The 25,951-nt window shown below is 40.9% G+C and overlaps 1 protein-coding gene across 4 annotated transcripts in view; it reads right to left on the bottom strand.

Annotated features, from left to right (window-relative positions):
* SUGCT (succinyl-CoA:glutarate-CoA transferase) overlaps positions 1-25,951 on the bottom strand; it is a 787,630-nt gene that overhangs the window by 608,995 nt on the left and 152,684 nt on the right. For 3 of the 4 annotated variants that reach the window (XM_005888147.2, XM_070369347.1, XM_070369346.1), the window contains one exon: positions 21,212-21,307. The exons of the other annotated variant lie outside the window; for it this stretch is intronic. In XM_005888147.2, coding sequence (XP_005888209.1) covers positions 21,212-21,307 — 96 coding nt within the window. The remainder of the gene's footprint in view (positions 1-21,211; positions 21,308-25,951) is intronic. 4 annotated transcript variants of the gene reach the window in all.

Below are 25,951 nucleotides of genomic sequence, written 5' to 3'. Positions count from 1 at the left end.
CTATGAACTAAACAGAGGTGTGTACTTTCATGTGTACAGAACTTTATGACTGAGTACCCTGCTAACAGAAGCTCAGAGTTCACAAATCAGCAATTCACCCCCATTTGCTTTCCTGAGAAATGATTTCACCTTATATTCCTCCATAAAATAAAAGGTTTTGTCTGCATGATCTCTCAAGTCCCCTTTCTTCTCTGTTACTCTGTTGCCTATAAATCACAAGAAAGGTAGCTTTCAGCTAAGAATAAAGTCTTAGTGACAATCAGAGCTGTGCAAAAATGAAATTGTCTCCCTTGTAAGAAGTAAGCTACTCGTTGCTGAGTTAGAAAGAAATTAGATCAGCATCTTCCTACACCTGGTAAGAGCTTGAATAATTTGTTCCAGTCAGGAGAGCCTAATTTCATCACGTCCCTCTGATACTACTTTCAAAGATTGCCATGGACCACCTTACTAGGCAATTTCACATACATTTAATTTGGTCCTCATAACAATCCTTTGAAGACTAAGTCAGGATTTAACACCAGGTCTTTCTCATACCTCTCTTCGAGATATAAAAAAAAAAACCTGAAAGAATGCACAGGCACAATGGTTTTGCTTCACGTGGGCCTTTGGTTTCTGAACTTTTTGAAATTCAATGGTCTATTCAGAAGGATGCAACTACAATGCCTCTAAATTCCTTTCCTGGTCCCTAAATGAAAGCAGGTTTCTAAATAATTCAGAGCCCACAATTTTACACACTTGGTCTGATTTCTTTTTCCCTAAATGGGTAGTACTTCTTGCAGTACTGAGCCTTCCTGCTACTTTCCCATCCACTTAAACTATCTTTCAAAAGCTTATTCCTGTTGATTCCTAATTTCACTAGCCAAAAAAGCTTAGTCCCGCACCTTAGGAAACTTCATAGTGTACTTACTCTTTTAGGTTATCTATGTTGAATAAAAAGGACCAGTAGAAATTTCTGGAACGGCCTCGCTGTTTACACATCTTCATCAACAGCAGGCTCATACACCCTACTTTTTGTTTCCTTTATTAATACCTATGTGTGATAAAATGTTCCTCCTAATACCATGGTAACACAATTCAGAATAGCTTTCTTGTGAAACTTTGTCACTGATTCCTTAAAAGTCTAGACAAATTACATTTGCTTTCTTTTTTTTTTCCTGGTGCTTATTTACCTCTTTAGACAATCCACCCTGTCCCAGAAGAAAACAGGCTATTTTCCTCCATTCACTATACTAAGTAATCAACCATCCTACCACTTTTGAAGTCCACCCATATGAATTGAGACTCACTGATAGATTGTAGGGTGCCCTCGTTAGAATGGAAGCCAGAATGGAATTCACTCACACTAAAGAGTAAGTGCAGTGAGTTGTTTTGCGTTTTGGTCAATTTATTCCCTTGAGTTTCTTTAGACTCTTCTAATGGATGACAGAATGTTTCAGCAATTTACTTATATCCAGCATGTCAATCAAGTAGAACATCATGTTCCCCAACCACTATTTGATCTAATACTACATCTCTCACCTCTTTGCTTCAAAAGACATGATGACAGAGGAAATATCTATGTTTCAACAAAGAGCAAAGCAAAGAGTTCATTGAGCCTCTAGATCTCCTTTCTTCCTTGTGAGCACGTCTTTTGCACCCTGATCATCAAGCAGTCCCGTTGAGTTTCCAAGTGACATTCTGCCTTTCATGTATAAAAAGCTTTTATTTCTGGATTGCAGTCCTTTTGTGCTGTTTCTTTAATTCCTTTATAGTCTGACTGACTTCTTATTTACACCTGACCTGTCACACTTTGAGGCTTTCCCTATTCTCACTTGAATAATCTTTTGCCTACTTTTTCCCCTTATATTTGCTTCTTTTACTTTATGAGACGGATGCCAAAGTTTTTGTAGGAGTTCCTAATCTCTGTTATGTGACATATTTTCCTGCCTTTCCATGAACGTGTTTAAAGCAGTTCCAGGGTTCCTACAAGTTACAAACTTTTTAAAATATTACTTTCAGTTTTAACTTCATGCACACATTGATCTGATCAGAGTTCCATTTTCTAAAACTGAATAACAATGTGATGGAATTTTGTTTCTTTCACTCCCTTTAGAAGATTGAGTGTAACTGAGTTGTGAGCATTATTACAATAGTCACAGATAACTTCCTGCACCAATCCCTGTCTAGTCCTAGGCCCAAATTCAGTATAAGTCCATTCTATCCTTAATTCTAAAAACTTCAAACCCTGTGAAGCAGACATTTGTGTGAGATCTGCCAGCCTCAGGATGTGATTTCCCTCCTAATTACTATTTGGTCTAGATTTTTTGTGTTATTGATAGAATTTCAATAGCCTAACCCTATTCAGCTGGTCTTCAGTGGGAAAACAGGGATGAATCTCAAGAGGTCTGAGAAGCTCCCAAAATTATAGGCAAAATCATGCATGTATATGGGTACATGGACTTTTCTAAGAAAGGATTCCAAGCTTTCGTCAGCCTCTCAAAGTAATTATGAGCCAAAAGAAAGAAAGAAAAAATAAAATACTTCAGAGCCACTAGTCCATAGCGTCCCTAAATTTAATCTTATTAGTGAGCATGAATTTCTCATCCACAGAGAATTTATTTGTCCAGAATCCGTTTATACATTTTTGTTTACTGTTTTTATTATACTCATTCTGTTTTCATCATTTTATATGTAAAATGTAATAATCTCAACAGCTCATCCATCCTTAAGATTTCCATGTGTGTGCACAGTCGCTCAGTCATGTCTGACTTTTTGCGATGCTGTGGACTGTAGCCCGCCAGGCTTCTCTGTCCATGGGATTCTCCAGGCAAGAATACTGGAATGAGTTGCCATGCCCTCCCCCAGGGGATCCTCCCAACCCAGGGATCGAATCCAAGTCTCCCACGTTGCAGGCAGATTCTTTACTGTCTGAGCTACCAGGGAAGCTTCCTAAAGTTGTGGTACCAGTTTTCACTAGTGTCTACATTTTATCTTTCTATTAAGCCTATGAAAAGAAAATGGAATTGGGATCCTTGCATGCATGCATGCTAAGTTGCTTCAGTCATGTCCAACTCTTCGTGACCCTATGGACTGTAACCTGCCAGGCTCCTCTGTCCATGGGATTCTACAGGCAAACTACTGAAGTGGGTTGCCGTGCCCTCCTCCAGGGGATCTTCCCAACCCAGGGGCAGGTGGGTTCTTTACCACTAGTGCCACCTGTGAAGCCCTAGAGTCTACATGCATTTAAATACTTGGGGCTTTGCTTTTTTATAAAGACTGTTAATTTTCTGTGTATACACATGGAGAATTTTGCCATCCACACCTTCACCCAGTACTCCACAGAATCCCCTTCTCACTTTCCTCCTCCTTCCACCCACCACCACGGTCGCCCTCCCAGTCTGTGTCAGATTGGGTCTCATGCTTCCTCGGCACTTATCAACTTTCTCCCAATTTTTCGGTTAAACCGTAAACTGCCGCTTAACAGATTCACTATACACAGAGCTCATTTTCTGGCCCCCCACATTAACACAACACCTCAATGCACCATTATATTTGCTGAACAAACCTCAGATTATTTGGCAATCTACACAGTAACACCATTATAAGTTTTGTTCCCTAACCACCCTCCCCTTCGCCAGCTTCTTTGAACTGGGACTGACCTTACTGATTTGACTCCTTGCAATTGAAACAAGAATTACATGGTAAGGAAAAAAGAACAATCCATACCCCTTTTAAGGTTTTTTTGGAGAGCCTTTCAAACAATTATCAAAAATATATATATATATATATATATATATATAGTGTGTAAAAACAAAAAATAATTCCAATGCAGACTCCAAAAGTCTAGCAAAAAACCCTTAATTAATTGTTTAATATGTTATATCCTCTTCTATGTGAGGCAGCACACTAATACAATTGCTATTACACCAAAATCTCCATTGTTCTTCATCAACAGAATATCGTCATGTCAAATCATAAGGTAACTTATATTGAAACTGCAAAGATTCCTACAAGGGTGCTTTCAGGATAAAAGATCTCTTGAAACTTCTTCACAGTAGCTTTCTGATGCTGCTGCTAACTAGGTGATGTTCCAGGGACCCCTGAGATAGAAGTTGCTGCTACTCAAAGCCTAGGGGTCCTCTCCGAATCAAAAAGGTCATTCCAAAGCAGTAAAGATTATAAAGAACAAGCGATCCAGAACTTATACTGCAAAAATTCATTTGAGATTTCAGTTTTGCATCTCCAAGTTTGTTTCTCTTGAGAAATAGGTGAATAAGACCCTGGGCCAGCCTGTGATATGGCTGTACCAAACATACTAACCATGCTAACTAGTCTCCATTCTGCTGAACTTGACCACCACTGTATGACACTCTGGGGAATTTTCCCTGAGGATTTCAGTGTGGGTTGTAAAGAGAACTTCTCTCCTTGCTGCAATGCTAGGATCAATAGCCTCCCTACCACTGGGCATTGAACTGATCTGCTCACTGGCCACCCATCTACACACACACACAAACACACACACACACACTTGCCAGGTAGAGGGAAATGACAGCTCTTTGACTTGGAGCTGTCATCTGGTGGAGGAAAAGTGTAGGAACAAGGGCTCCTGCCACAGTTGGTGGACTGTATTTTAACAACTGAAAGATAAGGACAAGAGCTAGAGGAGTAGGAATAATAACTGGGATAATATATACCTATGGTGTATGTGCAATGGCACCCCACTCCAGTACTCTTGCCTGGAAAATCCCCTGGATGGAGGAGCCTGGTGGGCTGCAGTCCATGGGGTCGCCAAGAGTCGGACACAACTGAGCGACTTCACTTTCACTTTTCACTTTCATGCATTGGAGAAGGAAATGGCAACCCACTCCAGTGTTCTTGCCTGGAGAACCCCAGGGACAGGGGAGCCTGGTGGGCTGCCATCTGTGGGGTCGCACAGAGTCGGACACGACTGAAGTGACTTAGCAGCATGGTGTATGATCTGCTGAACACACAGCATGTGTCTGATTCTAGGCTACATACTTTATCTGTACTGTCTGCTTAAATCATCACCACCACTCATGAGACAGGGAAGATTACAAATGAAGAAACTGAGGCTTGGTGAAATGAAGCAATTTGCCCAAGGTCTGTCTGAATCCAAGGCCCATGCTTTCAAATAATACATCAAAAATATGCTGCTATCTCTGGTAGCATCTGCAACTTCAGCAGCAACAGTTAAAAAGGAAATTTAACAGTGATGGGGATGGTGGTGTAAAATCCCATCAACTGCAGAAGTAGAAATTTAGACCCTGGCTAGGGATGGAAAATGAGCCTTTTAGGCTTGTTTTCCATAATTTAGATATCATTTTTAAAAATGAAACTGATTCTTGGTAACATTCTTAAAAAGTTAATTCTGCACTGGGTCATCAGGAATCACATAATAACAAAACATTGCAAAAGGACTCTAAGAGTCAAAGTAAATACTATGGCCACCTTAATTATTTTGAACAAAAGGAAGTTATATTTAAGCTATAACCATGTTGTTTTCACATCAATATTTGCTCGGCTGAAATCAAATTAAACATTTTTTTTACTCATTTAGTGATATTATAGATTATAAATGCCCCTCCCACACACCAAGAAGAGGAAGTACACACAAAAACACAAAACACACCGAAGTCCACACAAACACACACACACACACACACACACACACACACACACCTGCTACTCTACTACTTGTCTGCTACCCTTGTTAACTGAAACAGATAAAACACACACACATCAGACTCAAAGGGAGAAGAATTTTGCAAGGGTTGATTTATTTCAAGAAGTAACTTTTCTCAAACTGGGCATCCAGCAAAAAATTGGATCCTCTAAAGCGTAGTCCTTAGCCCTTTCACCCCTCATTCCTAATATTCGGACCTAACCAGCTGTTAACAGGACCTGTCCCAGGGGCCTCATATGTCTCTGAAATACAGGTTCTCCCTCTAGATCTTACTATACCTGTAAATGTCCTTTATATTCATCTTCATGACTGAAACTAACACCCTCCAAGATTATACTTGGGACACTTCTTTCTAAGCAGAAGTAGATTTCTTTGTAAAACCACCGCTGAGATACTCCCAAGAATTCGAAAAGGTCTGCCCTTCCTCCAACAATCACACAGAGGTGGATGATAATTTCAGAATACAGCCTTGCTTTCTTTCTGCTCTCAATCATTTCTACAGAGATCAAACCTGTCCATTTAGTCTGTGTCACTGTGTTGAGCAGGCCAAGATGCTGTTCTCTAAGTGAACCAGTCAGTCAGAGCAGCTGGCAGAATAGGCTATGCTAAGGTTATATAATGACAGCACTCACCCAAGCAACAGGAGGCTTAAAGGAAGGAAAAATGGAAGGCATGAGTGCTAATTCCACAAAATGAAAATCATTCCTAGGAATCTCTCTCCAGGACTGTGAACCAGCAAGAAGAGTCGTTTTACCTTACATAATCAACATGTGTATCAGTAGCTCTATGGATGGGGAGGAAATCACCTAATAACATGTTCATATTCACAGATTCTTCCAAGTTCCCACTTTGCAGGGAGGGTGGAGGGGGCCTTCCCATTACCAGGTTACAAGAATGACATCTAGTGGACTCATAGTGCAATGACCAAAAGAATTTCTCATACACTTGAGAGCTGACTTCTTAAAATCTAACATGAAAATACATCACCTGGAGATCTTCTTAAAGCTCAGATTCTAGTTCAGTAGAATAAACAAGAATCTAACATTTCTAACAAGCTTCCAGGTAATTCCGATGCCACTGCTCCATGAAGTGACAAAGACCTGGCATTTCACACCTGCTTTCAAACGTAAGAAAGAGAAGAGGCAAGTCACACCGAAAATACTTTCCCAGTTAAAATTAGGAGAATGAAGACTAGGATTGACATATACACACTAATATCACTTCATGGGAAATGGATGGGGAAACAGTGGAAACAGTGCCAGACTTTATTTTTCTGGGCTCCAAAATCACTGCAGATGGTGACTGCAGCCATGAAATTAAAAGACGTTTACTCCTTGGAAGGAAAGTTATGACCAACCTAGATAGCATATTCAAAAGCAGAGACATTACTTTGCCAACAAAGGTCCGTCTAGTCAAGGCTATTGTTTTTCCAGTGGTCATGTATGGATGTGAGAGTTGGACTGTGAAGAAGGCTGAGCGCCAACGAATTGATGCTTTTGAACTGTGGTGTTGGAGAAGACTCTTGAGAGTCCCTTGGACTGCAAGGACATCCAACCAGTCCATTCTGAAGGAGATCAGCCCTGGGATTTCTTTGGAAGGAATGATGCTAAAGCTGAAACTCCAGTACTTTGGCCACCTCATGCAAAGAGTTGACTCATTGGAAAAAACTGATCCTGGGAGGGATTGGGGGCAAGAGGAGAAGGGGACGACAGAGGATGAGATGGCTGGATGGCATCACTGACTCGATGGACGTGAGTCTCAGTGAACTCCAGGAGTTGGTGATGGACAGGGAGGCCTGGCGTGCTTCGACTCATGGGATTGCAAAGAGTCGGACACAACCGAGTGACTGATCTCATCTGATCTGATCTGATGATCTCATCTGATCTGATCTGATGTATAAAGTGGACTTCCCAAGTGAATCAATGGATAAAGAATCCACCTACAGTGCAGGATACATAGGAAATGCAGGTTCAATCCCTGGGTTGGGAAGATTCCCTGGAGGAGGGCATGGCAACCCACTCCAGTATTCTTGCCTGGAGAATCTCATGGGTAGAGGAAATTGGCATGCTGCCGTGCACAGGGTCGCAAAGAGTCAGACACAACTGAAGTGACTGAGCACGAGCATGTATAAAATAACCAATAAGGACCTGCTGTATAGCACAGGGGACTTTACTCAGCGCTCTGTAATGGCCTATATGGGAAAAGAATCTAAAAAAGAGTGCATGTGTGTATATGTATAACTGATTCACTTTACTATATACCTAAAACTAACACAACATAAATCAACCATAACCCGGTAAAAAAAAAACCTTTAATAATAATAAAATAAAATTAGGTCAAATAAATTATTAACATAATTTTTGAAAAACCTAAGATCATGGCATCTGATCCCATCACTTCATGGGAAATAGATGGGGAAACAGTGGAAACAGTGGCAGACTTTATTTTGGGGCTCCAAAATCACTGCAGATGATGACTGCAGCCATGAAATTAAAAGACACTTGCTCCTTGGAAGAAAAGCTATGACCAACCTAGATAGCATATTCAAAAGCAGAGACATTACTTTGCCAACAAAGGTCCGTCTACTCAAGACTATGGTTTTTCCAGTGGTCATGTATGGATGTGAGAGTTGGACTGTGAAGAAAGCTGAGCACCGAAGAATTGATGCTTTTGAACTGTGGTGTTGGAGAAGACTCTTGAGAGTCCCTTGGACTGCAAGGAGATCCAACCAGTCCATTCTAAAGGAAATCAGTCCTGGGTGTCCATTGGAAGGACTGATGCTAAAGCTGAAACTCCAATACTTTGGCCACCTCATGTGAAGAGTTGACTCATTGGAAAAGACCCTGATGCTGGGAGGGATTGGGGGCAGGAGGAGAAGGGGACAACAGGGGATGAGATGGCTGGACGGCATCACCGACTCAATGGGCATGAGTTTGAGTGAACTCCGGGAGTTAGTGATGGACAGGGAGGCCTGGCGTGCTGCGATTCATGAGGTTGCAAAGAGTAGGAATATGACTGAGCGACTGAACTGAACTGAACTGAGCCTCACTCAGCTTGCACACATAACAACTCCTCTGTGAGCAGAGTCCCTGCAGCAGAACCCCTTCCCCTAAATGCCAGAAACAGAACTAGGAGGGGAAAGAGCATACTTCACAGCCACATTTATATATGTGGACATGATGTGCTCGAGTCTCCAACATACGCTCACTTCAGAACTTAATATCATATAGCTTTTCTTTCACTGTATGCTTTTGGGCCCAATACTGAGTTATATTATAAGAGTAATTTGTACCACATCAGAACACAGTTCTTTCCCCCCAAGTAAACTGCACTTGAGCAGGGAGCCATCAGAGTATTGTATCAGTGCTAAGCACACCTACTCAGGATTTCAACAGCATTTGCCCTGGACATCCCCCGGTCCAGCTGTTTCTGGAATCCAGTTTCACATGATTTACCCGAGCCAAAGAGCCTTGCTTTTCAACCACTAACTCATATCCGACTCCTTGTGACCCCATGGACTGCAGCCCACCAAGCTTCCCTGCCCTTCATGGACATGAGTTTGCCCTTGCTCAAACTCATGTCCATTGAATCAGTGATGCTATCTAACCATCTCATCCTCTGCTGCCCCAATCTCCTCTTGCCCTCATTCCTTCCCAGCACCAGGTTCTTTTCCAATGAATCAGCTGTTTGCATCAGGTGGCCAAATTATTGGAGCTTCAGCATCAGTCCTTCCAATGAAAATTCAGGGTTGATTTCCTTTAGGACTGACTGGTTTGATCTCCTTACTGTCCAAGGGAATCTCAAGAGTCTTCTCCAGCACCACAACTTGAAAGCAAAGAGCCTTGACCTCTGCACAGAGACACCGGGCTAGACTCTCAGCTGGGAGGTAACGTGTGTGGTCCTCCACAGAGGGGCTCTGCGAGGCCTCATACAAACTCCTGCCAAAACCTCCATCTCAGCTGGATTAGACCCTTTACTGATTCTAGGAACCACCAACAAGAAGGAAACACACACAGAGATGTGTAAAAAACCCACTTTTTGGTCCTGTGGGACCTTCAGTACAGGTCGACTGTTCCATGACAAATAATCATTGTTAAGTGATGGACCCTGTTTTTCAAATAAACAAAAAGTGGAGCTGCTCTGATTGAAATGGGGTTGGAGCACTTGGAGATCTGCCTACCTGGCTTCTGCCCTACCCCTTGCCCCTTCTCTCCTCCCCACGTTCACTTCTTCCCACCCCAATTCCTGCCAAAGCCTCCAAAACTCACAGAAATACCACTTGAAAACCAGAAACCATAAGCCTCACAATAGCTAAGGCCCTCTCAAGCTCCTCTACTGCTCAAGGACAGTACTGTTCCCATGACATAGATGGAGCAGGAGATGGCTGTTCCACTATAACTTGATTTTAAATCTACTACAAATTTAGCATAGGCAATCAGAGGATTTCTTTTAAAGATGTACAACCTGATTTCCCAAATGAAATTTGCTATTAAGGCATAATTAAGGATTCTGGTAAGGAGTAAACAACAGAATTATTGATACCTCTTCAATTGCTCTTGGCAGTCCTAAAGGGGAAATTACGTAGAAGAAAATGTCACATAATTCTTCCTTAAAAGTGGGATGAAGATAGACAATGAAACTACACATATCAGTTGAAGTAAGTAGCATCACATCATCTGCCTATATATCAGCTAGAGAAGGAAATGGCAACCCACTCCAGTGTGCTTGCCTGGAGAATCCCATGGACAGAGGGACTTGGCAGGCTACAGTCCACAGGGTCACAAAAGTCGGACACGACTTAGTGACTAACCACCTACCTTGGTTTGAATCCCAGCTACACACTTACGTGTTACCTTGAGCAAGTTACCTAACCTCTCAGGCCTCAGTTTCTTCATCTGACAGTGAGGATGGTAGCTATATCTAATCCACAGTGCTGCTGTGAGGATAGAATTAATATACGTAAAGTACTGATACTTAATAACAGACACAGCAATCATTTAATAAATGTTACTGATGGTGATGACACTGATTATTATAATACAATATTATTTAGTCAATAATATTATTACTTAGCTGAATATTCAAAATGGCATTTGATTATTTAGCCAATCATTTTAGCCAAATTTGATAAGCATAAGGCAACATACAGTCCCATTAATTCTGCACGTATATTGAGAAGAATATTGAGATTGCAACAGAAACTGGTAAGATTCTAAATGAATTTCAGATTTATTCCATGTGAAACAATGCCTTTCCTTGTGCCTCTTTTTACTTTTATTGTTGTTGTTCAGCCATTAAGTTGTGTCCGACTCTTTGGGAACGCATGGACTGCAGCATGCCAGGTTCCTCTGTACTCCACTGTCTCCTGTGGTTTGCTCAAATTCATGTCCATCAAGTCAGTAATGCTATCTAACTATCTCATCCTCTGCTGCCCCCTTCTTCTTTTGTCTTCAATCTTTCCCAACATCAGGGTCTTTTCCGATGAGTCAGCTCTTCACATCAGGTAGCCAAAGTATCAGAGCTTCAGCTTCAGCATCAGTCCTTCCAATGAATATTCAGGGTTGATTTCCTTTAGGATTGACTGGTTTGATCTTCTTGCAATCCAAGGGACTCTCAAGAGTCTTCTCCAGCACCACAATTCAAACGCATTAACTCTTCAGTGCTCAGCCTTCTTTATGGTCCAACTTTCTATTTTACCTCTTAGTGAAATGTATTAAAGAGACCATATTTATCAGTTAAAGGCAATACTGATTTTTAAAAATGACAATAGTTTTTGAACAGTCATATACATGTTTATTATTTGTGCAACATGCTCTCCTTAAACATCATATTGCCTAATTTATTAATGTTTTAAATTTAGGGATTTTATTTTAAATTAGAGAAAGGTGAAGATTTTCTAAGGAGAACCTGAAAGGGTGGCAGCCATATTGCTGGTAGCTGAAATGTCTGCCCTAATTTTATCTTCCTGTTGGACTGCCCAGTTACTAATGTTCTTAAGACTGTGGCAGAATCCTAGCCAAGTGGTTTCAAAGTAACTAAGATCTTCAAATAAATGATTTTGTTTTGTTTTAAAAAGAATCCCAGATTCATAAGGATTAATACAAAAATAAAATTTAAGGCAAATAATCAAAAGTTACCTGCAGAAAACCTTTAGAACAAAAGGGATAGGGGAAATTCAGACAATTCGTACCTTAAATTAAAAAGAAAAAAAAAAAAAAAACACTTTTGAATATTCTAACTTGTCAGTGCTAAGTTCCAAAAGTTTGCAGAAACCTCTGAAACATAACCTATTTGCTATCACTTGCACCTCTGTTCCCAATAAAAAATCTTACAGCATTTTTTACTGGGTAGAGATTATCAAAGTTCACTGTAATCTTAAGGTTACAAGAACAAATATTCAGAATATTCTGTCATTCTCTCACTTTTTAAAACAGGAGAAATCTCCACAATTTTTGCTTCTCAAAGAGGTAGGTATGTATCTTTTATAGAAATAGGCTCCCTTGTGGGCTCCTCAGAGATTACTTTTGAAAATCATTTTTGTCATGTTTTTGTCATGTTTCATTTCATTACTCTGTACCCCACAGACGGCAGCCCACCAGGCTGCGTCCCTGAGATTCTCCAGGCTGAACACTAGTGGGTTGCCATTTCCTTCTCCAATGCTTGAAAGTGAAAAGTGAGAGTGAAGTCGCTCAGTCGTGTCCAACTCTTGGTGACCCCATGGACTGCAGCCCACCAGGCTCCCCCGTCCCTGAGATTCTCCAGGCAGGAACACTGGAGTGGGTTGCCATTTCCTTCTCCAATGCTTGAAAGTGAAAAGTGAGAGTGAAGTCGCTCAGTTGTGTCCAACTCTTGGTGACCCCATGGACTGCAGCCCACCAGGCTCCTCTGTCCATGGGATTTTCCAGGCAAGAGTACTGGAGTGGGTGCCATTGCCTTCTCCATCATTCAGTATGAATTTATACTAAATCTTAATTAACTAAACACTTCAGTAAGCTAGAAGCCCTATTCCCTTTGACATTTGAGTGGTGGTGCTATATATGATTCTCTTCAAACTTCCTTTCTTTCAATAATGCTATATTTGGGCAATGGCTCGATACCACAGTTTCTAAAAAAGACCTGAGGATAGCTTTTTTTTAACAGAAAAGTACCACAGAACATCGTCCTCCTTTTTATTTTCAAAAGAAAAAAAAAAGAAGAAGAAGAAATTAAAGTGGAAATTCCATTAAGAAAGTAAATAAGCTATGTATGTTTATTTACTCTGCCCCTAAGCTGTCATGGGTCATATTCATAGGGAACTATTTCATAGTTTCCTAGAAACTGTTTTACAAAGGTATAATTATCATTTCACCAACAGAAATAGTAACAGGCCATCCTTTCATCAAATACTTATTAGAGTCAAGTACCACACAAAACTCTGAGCATGCAGTATATCTCATTTAAACACATCAGTGAAAATGGAAACAACTATCACCCTCACCTTTTTTGCATAGGAGCTGCTAACACCAGGGATATAAAAGACTTGTCCAAGATTTCACAGACATTAAGTGGCAAAGTCAAATTAGGAGCCCATGTCTATCTGACTCCAAAGCTCAAATCCTCTCATCTGCACTTGCTATATTGCCTCTGAGTTCTCTGAAATCAAGTGCCTGGTTCTTCCTTATTTGGAAGGCTTCCTGAACTATTAATAAAACAGTATTCCATAGGGGGCTCAAGAAACTACGGTTTATTTATCAGGAGTCATTTGAAAGTATGAATGAAAACACAGTAGATGGGAGCCTACAACTGGCACATATTCAGAGATGCCCAGCCTACAACTGGCACATAGCTCAGAGGCACATGGCTAAGAATTCAAATATCCTTCTATAGCCAGGTCACTAATTAGATTTGAGACCCTCTAAACTCATAATAAACAGGGTGTTTGTCAAAGAGGGGCTTCACAGATGGCTGAAGTGGTAAAGAATCTGCCTGCGACTGAGGCTGAACCTGAGATGTGGGTTCAACCCCTGGGTCAGTTGGGAAGATCCCCTAGAGAAGGAAATGGCAACCCACTCCAGTATTCTTGCCTGGAGAATTCCATGGACAGAGGAGCCTGGTGGACTATAGTCCATGGGGTCACAAAGAGTCAAACACGACTGAGCATGCTCACATGCACCTTGTCACAGAAACGATAGAAACAGCTCAGAAGAATTCTATCTGCAGAAGAACCTAAGACAGGTAGCCACACTGTGAGGAGCATCAAAAGAACCACAGTTTGGATACAGTGAGAAAGGAAACAAGTTTTGAAAACTGAAAATCATAGTTCCAACCCAGGCCCTTTGACTTTCCCAGCTACAGCTTTATCTCTCTAAATGTCCATTTCATCCATGTAAAATGAGAAAGAAAAAAATGCATATATATATATCCCAGTTACATGGTATGTGTTCAGTGAAAGCCAGCATGATTATTATTACTGTCATTATCAATCTATCAATTAAATAAGATACACATTACAATCATATGCTTGCTTCAATTGTACTTTCAAACTTCAGTGAATGAATGTTTTAGTGCAACTATGGTACAAAAAAAATCATACAAGAAGAAACAGATATGTGTCATTCACATTTTGGCTTTTTAAAAACTCTTAAACATGGGTTAAAAAAAAAAAGATTCCCAAGGTTATCTAATCTGCTATGATTTAACATCATTTTGACATTTTTCTAAGGAATGATAGTAAAGTGCTGCATCTCTTCAAACTTGGAATTTACTGCCTAAGTTTCTGCTTATGTCAAATTAAATATACAGTATAATGTCCCTACCAGAAATAACACAGCACTGCTTCTTGCTCTACTCCTTGGTTGAGTGAGCTCATACTGAAGAAAGGGAGACATGATTTTATTTAATTATCTGAATAACTGTTTTCTTCACTCTCATGAATTGGAAGTTTTGGGGGGCTATATTTAAAAGAAATCACTATGTGAATTAACAGGTCATTTAACAGGAAAAATTCTCTTTGAAGGCCCTACATTTGAAACGTTCAGGATAAAGAGTAAGACTCTTCTTATGAATGAACTATCCAGAAAGTCAGCTTCCCCTAGCTAGTCCACAGCACCCAGACTCCTGAGGTTTGAGGGTGCTGTAAGAGCTCTTTACCTGTGAGGCACAAATAGCACTACAGAACACAAGCTGCAGTGCTTCCTTCCAGTGGAAACCACCCAACACTGTTGAAGAGCAGTGTGATATAATTAAGAGAAAGAAGAAATATGGAGGTAAAGGGAGTAAGACATGCCCTGGAGTTCGAGGATTAGGGTTTAGGGGAAGGTGGTGTCCAAGGCCAGGTTTTTTTTTAAGGTAAAGGATGTAATCATATATTTATCTACTGATGGATAACACAGGGAATGGAAGATTTCAAGTGCACAAGCAATGCCTTTCAGTTCAATTCCGTTCAGTCACTCAGTCATGTCTGACTCTTTGTGACCCATGAATGGCAGCACACCAGGCCTCCCTGTCTATCACCAACTCCCTGAGTTAACTCAAACTCATGTCCGTCGAGTCAGTGATGCCTTCAAGCCGTCTCATCCTCTGTCGTCCGCTTCTCCTCCTGCCCCCATCCCTTCCAGCATCAGGGTCTTTTCCAATAAGTCAACTCTGCACATGAGGTGGCCAAAGAATTGAGATTCAGCTTTAGCATCACTCCTTCCAATGAACACCCAGGACTGATCTCCTTTAGGATGGACTGGTTGGATCTCCTTGCAGTCCAAGGGACTTTCAAGAGTCTTCTCCAACACCACAGTTCAAAAGCATCAATTCTTCGGTGCTCAGCTTTCTTCACAGTTCAACTATCACATCCATACATGACCACTGGAAAAACTATAGCCTTGACTAGACAGACATTTGTTGGCAAAGTAATGCCTCTGTTTTTTAATATGCTGTCTACACTGATCATAACTTTCCTTCCAAGAAGTAAGCATGTTTTAATTTCATGGCTGCAATCATCAGCTGCAGTGACTTTGGAGCCCAAAAAAATAAAGTCTGACACTATTTCCACTTTTTCCCATCTATTTCCCATGAAGTGATGGGACCAGATGCCATGATCTTCATTTTCTGAATGTTTACCTTTTTCACTCTCCTCTTTCACTTTCATCAAGAGGCTTTTTAGATCCTCTTCACTTTCTGCCATAAGGGTGGTGTCATCTGCATATATGAGGTTATTGATATTTCTCCCAGTGATCTTAATTTCAGCTTTTGCTTCTTCCAGCCCAGCATTTCTCATGATGTACTCTGCACAGAAGTTAAATAAGCAGGGTGAAAATATCCAGCCTTGATGTACTCCTTTTCCTATTTGGAACCAGTCTATTGTTCCATGTCCACTTCTAACTGTTGCTTCCTGACCTGCATACAGGTTTCTCAAGAGGCTGGTCAGGTGGTCTGATATTCCTATCTCTTTCAGAATTTTCCAGAGTTTATTGTGATCCACATAGTCAAAGGCTTTGGCATAGTCAACAAAGCAGAAATAGATGTTTTTCTGGAACTCTCTTGCTTTTTTGATGACCCAGCAGATGTTGGCAATTGGATCTCTGGTTCCTCTGCCTTTTCTAAAACCAGCTTGAACATCAGGAAGCTCATGGTTCACTTATTGCTGAAGCCTGGCTTGGAGAATTTTGAGCATTACTTTACTAGCGTGTGAGATGAGTACAATTGTAAGGTGGTTTGAGCATTCTTTGCATTGCCTTTCTTTGGGATTGGAATGAAAACTGACCTTTTTCAGTCCTGTCGCCACTGCTGAGTTTTCCAAATTTGCTGACTTATTGAGTGCAGCACTTTCCCAGCATCATCTTTCAGGATTTGAAATAGCTCAACTGGAATTCCATCACCTCCACCAGCTTTGTTCATAGTGATGCTTTCTAAGGCCCACTTGACTTCACATTCCAGGATGTCTGGCTCTAGGTCAGTGATCACACCATCGTGATTATCTTTGTCATGAAGATCTTTTTTGTACAGTTCTTCTGTGTATTCTTGCCACCTCTTCTTAATATCTTCTGCTTCTCTTAGGTCCATACCATTTCTGTCCTTTATCGAGCCCATCTTTGCATGAAATGTTCCTTTGGTATCTCTAATTTTCTCAAAGAGATCTCTAGTCTTTCCCATTCTGTTGTTTTCCTCTCTTTCTTTGCATTGATCACTGAGGAAGGTTTTCTTATCTCTCCTTGCTATTCTTTGGAACTCTGCATTCAGATGTTTATATCTTTCCTTTTCTCCTTTGCTTTTCGCTTCTCTTCTTTTCACAATTTGTGAGGCCTCCTCAGACAGCCATTTTGCTTTTTTGCATTTCTTTTCCATGGGGATGGTCTTGATCCCTACCTGCTGTACAATGTCACAAACCTCCATCCATAGTTCATCAGGCACTCTGTCTATCAGATCTAGTCCCTTAAATCTATTTCCCACTCCCACTGTATAATCATAAGGGATTTGGTTTAGGTCATACCTGAATGGTCTAGTGGTTTTCCCTACTTTCTTCAAGGTAAGTGTGAATTTAGCAATAGGGAGTTCATGATCTGAGCCACAGTCAGCTCCCGGTCTTGTTTTTGCTGACTGTTTAGAGCTTCTCCATCTTTGGCTACAAAGAATATAATCAATCTGATTTTGGTGTTGACAACCTGGGGATGTCCATGTGTAGAGTCTTTCTTGTGTTGTCAGAAGAGGGTGTTTTCTATGACCAGTGAGTTCTCTTGGCAAAACTCTATTAGCCTTTGCTATGCTTCATTCCGTACTCCAAGGCCAAATTTGCCTGTTACTCCAGGTGTTTCTTGACTTCCTACTTTTGCATTCCAGTCCCCTAAAATGAAAAGGACATCTTTTTTGGGAGATGCCTCCCAATGCCTTTAGGGAACTAAAACATGAAAAGGGGGTTCATCCACTGTGATAGGAGGCAATGATGTCTTGAGAACAAAAAGGAGGCAATTCTCTTCTGGTCACATCAATTTTTAGTGTCATATGAGACAAAGTCTTTGGCTAAGGATGAGGAGAGAAGAGGAAAATGTCAAGAGAGAGGTGTGAAATAGTCACCTCCGAGAGAGACGATAAATATGTAGGTGAATATAGCTAGATTGCTAAGACAGAGAGATAGCCATGAATTAAGAGTGAGAACATAACATGGTAGTTATGTTTTTTCCAGCCATATTCACCACTTCAGCACAGGCCCAGAATAGATGGACTATTATATCCAATTAGCATTGGGATTTGCCAGCAGAATATAAATGAGATGGTGTAGTCATCAATAATAGCCAAGTCTAGATCTACAATCTTATCATTGTGATGGGCAACATCAACATTGCTTGGATACTGAATCACCATCTTAACAGGACTTCCAAATGATTCGTGTTCACCTTTAAGAGAAATAAATGTCTGGGATCCATGCAAATCAACAGGTAAAGATCATTAAGAGCAACAGGAGGCTATGAGAAGCCAGGCTGTTGCTTTGGTTTGCTACGTGGATCCTAGACCACCAAGACCGATGACAGAAGAAATGACTGGGTCAAAGGTGAACAGAGCCATTTCAGAGTCATTGTCCAGGTGATAACAGATGGCCTGGAAGGCTCAGAGTCCTGGTAATGACGGAGGCAAATGTGTAAGGAACAACAGAATCATTCTGGCAGTCTTGTAAGAGAAGGATCTTGTGGCTGTGGTCTCATTCTCCAGGTTGGTTTCTTGGGCAGTTTATACTGATCGTGGAGGCAACAGTGTAGCTGAAAGAACACATGTAATTCGGTGAGCTCCCTCAAGTCCTGCAGCAGGTAATATGGACTGGGGGAGAGGGAGTCTTCTCGGGAATACAGAGATGGCTCAGTATACTTCTATTAGAGGTGAGAGTCCTAATGGAGATTGTATAACTTTCATCCATAAAAGAACTCCATTTTTTTTCAAAATATTCAGTATAATCTCCTAGGCTTTTAGTGTACTTGTGAATGGATCTTCTATAATACTGGAGAGGATAATTATAGTTAGTGGAGATCAGTATGGATCATGAGCCCAGAAAATAGAGGAGAACGTGCAAACAGAGGCTCCCAGGATATTGAAGAGCTCTGGGAGACAGTTTGGGATATATATGTGCTATTAAATTAAGGGATTATCATGGTAGTCCCTTGGACTGAAAGCAGATAAAACCAGTCAGTCCTAAAGGAAATCAGTCCTGAATGTTCATTGGAAGGACTGATGCTGAAGCTGAGGCTCCAAAACTTTAGCCACCTGACATGTAGAGCCGATTCATTAGAAAAGACCCTGATGTTGGGAAAGACTGAAGGCAGGAGACGAAGGGAACGAGAGAGGATTAGATGGTTGGATGGCATAGTGATTCAACGGACATGAGTCTGAGCAAGCTCTGGGAGATGGTGAAGGACAAGGAAGTCTGGCGTGCTGCAGTCCATCAGGTCACAAAGAGTCCGACACAACTTAGTGACTGAACAACAACAACAATCATGGTAGTCATATATCAAAAGAGGAGTGGACCCATTGATAACTGTGTTGTTGTTTAGTCGCTGAGTGTGTGACTCTTTGTGACCGCATGGACTGTAGCCCGCCAGGCTCTGTCCATGGAATTTCCAGGTAACAATATTAGAGAAGGTTGCCATCTCCTTCTCCAGAGGATCTTCCCCGCCCAGGGACTGAACCTGTGTCTCCCGCATTGGCAGGTGGATTCTTTACCACTGAGCCACCTGGGAAACTTTGTTTAATCTACTCATAGTCAACAAAAAGTGAAAGTCGCTCAGTTGTGTCCTACTCTTCATGACCCCATGGACTATCCAGTCCATGGAATTATCCAGGCCAGAATACTGGAGTGGGAGGCCTTTGCCTTCTCCAGGGGATCTTGCCAACCCAGGGACCAAACCCAGGTCTCCCACATTGCAGGCAGATTCTTTACCAAGTGAGCTACCAAGGAAGCCCCATTTTCTACAAGGTGGCAGACAAAAAACAGGGAGGAAAGAGCTCAAGTGGATGATCAATCTAAGGCATCAAGAACTACATGTATACAAAATAATACACAAATCAAAGAGCATTACTTCTCAAAAATTTCTATTTCGCTCATTTGAGGTCCCTGATGCCACAGATGGGGTTCAATCAAAAGTGAGGGGAATGAAGTGGATGCGTAAACTATTCCTGAGACCATCAGCATCTTCCATTATAGACTTTCAGCTCAAAACTCAGACAACACAAATGAGATACAAAGCTGCAATTATTATAGAAAACTGAATCATAATTACCCTGTAATTCACCCATAAAAATATTTCCCAAATCTATTTTAAAAATTGAAAACAGACCAGTTTCTACAAGCATATCAAGGATCCATCTTGGTAGGCTAGTTTCATTCAAGCTAAATTTGCATTTATTCCTTAATCACAGTGTTGAACTCATTCTCCACCAAGAGGAAACAAATTAATTCTGGGCTTCTGAGGAAAGACTAGTCAATCTTCTCTTATTTCTTATAGATTATAAAGCTGCAATCAACTGATCAAATAAGCACAGTATCCCATTTTATGTGACTGGGACAATTCAAGAAGGAAAAGTACATGTTCTGTCTTCCAAGAATAGAAATACACACACACACACACACACACAGTCTCCCATATCTCTTACCTATAATAATAAAAGCCAAGAATTCTAAATTTTTTTTTCACCTCAAAGTGAAATAATTGAGAAGCACACCAAAGAACCAGAGCTCTGAATATAAACACCCAGGAGGGATACTGAGGTGTACATTAAGCATTTGTTAAAGACATTCTAACTTTTAAAATAAGCAAAAAATAGACTATACACCTTAAACTTGAATATGGTGAACACCTCCTTATATCCTCTGATATGAAATTTTACTGGAAAACCTTGCAACTCAAAGATACTTTTTCCATATGTATCAAAAACTGCAGCCTGAATGCCCATCATTTGAAATGAATTACCCTGGTTTCCAACACTGTCCTCTGTTAAGAGGCTGAAGACGAGTTTTTGTTTTTATTTTTGAAAGATCATGGTTTCTTCACATATTCATTCACACTAGCCAAAGTCAAGAATTTCTGAGGACAAGTTTAGACACTTAATAAAGAACAGCAGTTCCTGAACCATCTGCTTTGCTCAAAAACTGAAGATCTGTCACCCGCAAATATTCGTCTTTCTCCATGCCTGTGAGAATATTACTGTCAGCTGGGGTAGGTAACATTTGGTTTTTAATTGACATGACAAACAGGCCAGGCTTTATAAAATGGCTATAATCAGTGCCTCTTTTTGGTGAAAAACAAAAGCAAACCATCATATGAATCCAAAAGTCACTCACTTTCAGCAAGTTCTTTTGATCCATTTAAGTGTCCTGTTACTAATCTGCTGATGAAGAAATGTGCAAAACACAGAATTTGAAGTGAACAACAGAACCTTATTAGAGTCAAAGATATATGACAGAATACACTGGAAGTTTGTTTTTTTTTTTTTTAAGAGGGAATCATTTCTCAAACTCATGTCATACAAAACTGCAGATTCCAGTAGCCTGATCCTATATTGTTGTCTTCTTACCTGGTAAGGAACAATACTGCCATGAGCTGTGCCCCACCTTTGTGCTTCCTTTTGGCCAATAAGATAATTAGCAGCTACCTGGGTCAAACATGCCACCTACCAGAAAGAAAAAAAGAAGAAGAAGACGCTTGTTTATTTCCACTCATAAATAAAAGGTCATAATAGGAAGATTCTCAATTGATTTCACTTCATGTCATTGTAAAAGGAAAAAAAGAGAAAGAGAAAACTGTTCTGCTTGGTTAGAAAATATGCAGGCAACCACACTTTCATCACACAAAGAAAAACAGAGCAGTATTACATTACTGCGTGAGACTAAGTCCTGAGTAACGGTCAATTGAGAAATATAAATACAGAAACACCCGCTCCTGAAAAGATCATCTGAAGGCAGAAGTTGACCCAGTGGATGGAACCCTGGTCCAGCCTTTAGCATCAAAGTCATTGCAAAATACATCAGCAACTAGTATATTACTTTACCCTTTTTCTTTCCATCAAGATGACACACAAAGAGCCTATATCGTCATTGAGCAAATGAACTGATCAGGTGCCACATTCCTCTAAACTTCTCATAACATGAAAAAATAATAAACAACCTCTACTTTGTTAAGTCAGTTCGGTCAAGCTTTCTGTTCCTTTTGCCCAAAGCATTGTTCCTGGCACAGAGGATCAAGATTATTTAACTTTTTAAATTAATTAACTAATCGTTCTCAAATAAAAATTACTAGACTTCTTTCAAAATGACCCTAAGCCCATATCCTCATTATAATACTTGTTTCAGCTTTCAAGAACTACAGATCTATTAAAGGGTCATCAAAACTGTAGGGTCAACCTCTGACTCTTGCAGTATTTCATATACAGAAAATGAAAACCTGTAATTATTGAAGACCAGGAGCTGACTGTGGCTCAGATCATGAACTCCTTATTGCCAGATTCAGACTTAAATTGAAGAAAGTAGGGAAAACCATTAGACCATTCAGGTATGACCTAAATCAAATCCCTTATGATTATACAGTGGAAGTGAGAAATAGATTTAAGGGACTAGATAGCAGTGGCACCCCACTCCAGTACTCTTGCCTGGAAAATCCCATGGGCGGAGGAGCCTGGTAGGCTGCAGTCCATGGGATCGTGAATAGTCGGACATGAATGAGAGACTTCACTTTCACTTTTCACTTTCACGCATTGGAGAAGGAAATGGCCACCCACTCCATGTTCTTGCCTGGAGAATCCCAGGGATGGCAGAGCCTGGTGGGCTGCCGTCTATGGGGTCGCACAGAGTTGGACACGACTAAAGCGACTTAGCAGCAGCAGCAGCAGATCTGATAGACTGCCTGATGAACTATGGATGGAGGTTCATGACATTGTACAGGAGACAGGGATCAAAACCATCCCCATGGAAAAAAAAATGCAAAAAAGCAAAATGGTTGTCTGGGGAGGCCTTACAAATAGCTGAGAAAAGAAGAGAAGCAAAAAGCAAAGGAGAAAAGGAAAGATATAAACATCTGAATGCAGAGTTCCAAAGAATAGCAAGAAGAGATAAGAAAGCCTTCCTCAGCGATCAATGCAAAGAAATAGAGGAAAACAACAGAATGGAAAAGACTAGAGATCTCTTCGAGAAAATTAGAGATACCAAGGGAACATTTCATGCAAAGATGGGCTTGATAAAGGACAGAAACGGTATGGACCTAACAGAAGCAGAAGATACTAAGAAGAGGTGACAAGAATACACAGAAAAACTGTACAAAAAAGATCTTCATGACAAAGATAATCACCATGGTGTGATCACTGACCTAGAGCCAGACATCCTGGAATGTGAAGTTAAGTGGGCCTTAGAGAGCATCACTACGAACAAAGCTGGTGGAGGTGATGGAATTCCAGTGGAGCTATTTCAAATCCTGAAAGATGATGCTGTGAAAGTGCTGCACTCAATAAGTCAGCAAATTTGGAAAACTCAGCAGTGGCCACAGGACTGGGAAAGGTCAGTTTTCATTCCAATCCCAAAGAACAGCAATGCAAAGAATGTTCAAACTACCACACAATTGCATTCATCTCACACGCTAGTAAAGTAATGCTCAAAATTCTCCAAGCCACGCTTCAGCAATACGTGAACCGTGAACTTCCTGATGTTCAAGCTGGTTTTAGAAAAGGCAGAGGAACCTGAGATCAAATTGCCAACATCCGCTGGGTCATCGAAAAAGCAAGAGACTTCCAGAAAAACATCTATTTCTGCTTTGTTGACTATGCCAAAGCCTTTGACTGTGTGGATCACAATAAACTCTGGAAAATTCTGAAAGAGATGGGAATACCAGACCACCTGACCAGCCTCTTAAGAAACCTATATGCAGGTCAGGAAGCAACATTAGAACTGGACGTGGAACAACAGACTGGTTCCAAATAGGAAAAGGAGTACGTCAAGGCTGAATATTGTCACCTCACTTATTTAACTTCTATGCAGAGTACATCATGAGAAATGCTGGGCTGGAAGAAGCACAAGCTGGAATCAAGATCACTGAGAGAAATACCAATAACTTCAGATATGCAGATGACACCATCCTTATGGCAAAAAGTGAAGAGGAACTAAAAAGCCTCTTGATGAAAGTGAAAGAGGATGGTGAAAAAGTTGACTTAAAGCTCAACATTCAGAAAACGAAGATCATGGCATCTGGTCCCATCACTTCATGGGAAATAGATGGGGAAACAGTGGAAACAGTGTCAGACTTTATTTTGGGGGGCTCCAAAATCACTGCAGATAGTGACTGAAGCCATGAAATTAAAAGACACTTACTCCTTGGAAGGAAAGTTATGACCAACCTATATAGCATATTAAAAAACAGAGGCATTACTTTGCCATCAAAGGTCCGTCTAGTCAAGGCTATGGTTTTTCCTGTGGTCATGTATGGATGTTAGAGTTGGACTGTGAAGAAAGCTGAGTGCCAAAGAATTGATGCTTTTGAACTGTGGTGTTGGAGAAGACTCTTGAGAGTCCCTTGGACTGCAAGGAGATCCAACCCATCCATTCTAAAGGAGATCAGTCCTGGGTGTTCTTTGGCAGGAATGATGCTAAAGCTGAAACTCCAGTACTTTGGCCACCTCATGCGAAGAGTTGACTCATTGGAAAAGACTCTGATGCTGGGAGGGATTGGGGGCAGGAGGAGAAAGGGACAACAGAGGATGAGATGGCTGGATGGCATCACTGACTCCATGGACGTGAGTCTGTCTGGGTGAACTCCGGGAGTTGGTGATGGACAGGGAGGCCTGGTGTGCTGCAATTCATGGGGTTGCAAAGAGTCGGACACGACTGAGCAACTGAACTGAACTGAACTGAATTATTGAATTCCATATGAGGATAATGACTTGATTCAGTGATCTGCCACACAGGGCTTATGTTCCAATGATTATCCATGGCTTCAAGGGCCCAGAACTATGGAAAGGAGGTGACCAAATAACAACTTTCCATAGTTTGCAGGACAAAAAGCTTCTGGCCTAATAGCACCATCATGATTTGCATAGGCTGGCTTTTCTTATTCTATTATCATCAGATGTGATAAGGAATCTACCAAGCCAACGAAAGAGACAACCCAAATTGAGACTGGCTTGTGGAGCAACTCAAGGGGTGGTTTTTTTCAGGGCTTGGTTCTACAACCTGTCCTTGCCCTCTACCTGGCTTGGGAGCTGTGTGTCCTACAAGAGTTATAAATGGAGCTCAGCCTGGATGAATCTCCTTGCAACAGCAGCAGTCATTCTCCTTTACTTTACTTTTTTCTTGGGATTTACACTCACTTTTATGTTCATTTACTGCTCTGCTGAAATTGGAACTGCCTTGTGGCAGCTGGTTTGGCTGTACTGCCCAGGTGGCAAAACTAATAAACTTTGAGTCATCCACTTCTGGACCTCCATCTGGTCTTGGGCATTTGAACCATGGAGCATTCCAGAGCTGCCTGGGGCTGCCTGGTGCTAATCACCATTTCACAGATCACTTCTGTGTCTTTCAAAATGGAAAATCAAATCAACATTTTGTAGTAAAAAATGTACTGGATGGGAAGTCCAGATTCATGGTTCCTAATTTCTGTCAACTCTAGGTATATAATTTAACCTCATTGACCTTTAGACACTTTCTCTATAAAATATTGGGCATTTGACCTAAACTAATTAGTTTCAAAACTTTTTTTATTTAAAAAAAGGGTATAATTCCTGTATCAAACTAAATAATGTATAAATAATACATAAGCAGCTAATACCCTGCCATGGACTGGCTGTAATACAGGCGACCTTACAATGCCACCCTAGGAAATGTGAACATAGAACACAATTTGCAAATTAGTAAATGGTCTAAATTTGTTCTCAAGGTCTATACCTCTGGCTATATTATATTTCTTAACAATGTAGCAGAAGAAAAGATAGCAGGGATGCAACAGAAGTCATTTTCCCATGAAGGCTCTTCCTGAAACTGGGGACAGTTTCTCAAGTTTGAAGTTTTACCGTAAGAAAGGTGCCTCTTTGATAATAGCTATGTTGGGGAGTGGAGGTGCTGTTCCTTTCAAAACGTCTAGTGAAAGTCACTCTCTAAGGAGCTCAGGTGCTACTGAAGGTCAAGAATGCACATTAATAAAGGTGATGCCCTGCAAGCAAAAAGTCCCATGGGGCTTGCTAGTTTCACTTTTCTAATTCAAAGTCAAGTGATAATCAATAGACCAACAACAGAGAGGACTGCATCAACTTGTGGGCTTACTGGATGGTCACAGGTTT

The sequence above is a fragment of the Bos mutus genome, chromosome 4 (genome assembly GCF_027580195.1).
Source record: "Bos mutus isolate GX-2022 chromosome 4, NWIPB_WYAK_1.1, whole genome shotgun sequence".
Taxonomy (NCBI): domain Eukaryota; kingdom Metazoa; phylum Chordata; class Mammalia; order Artiodactyla; family Bovidae; genus Bos; species Bos mutus.
Note: the sequence above shows the minus strand (reverse complement) of the source record. Positions and strands in the feature narration are given on the sequence as shown.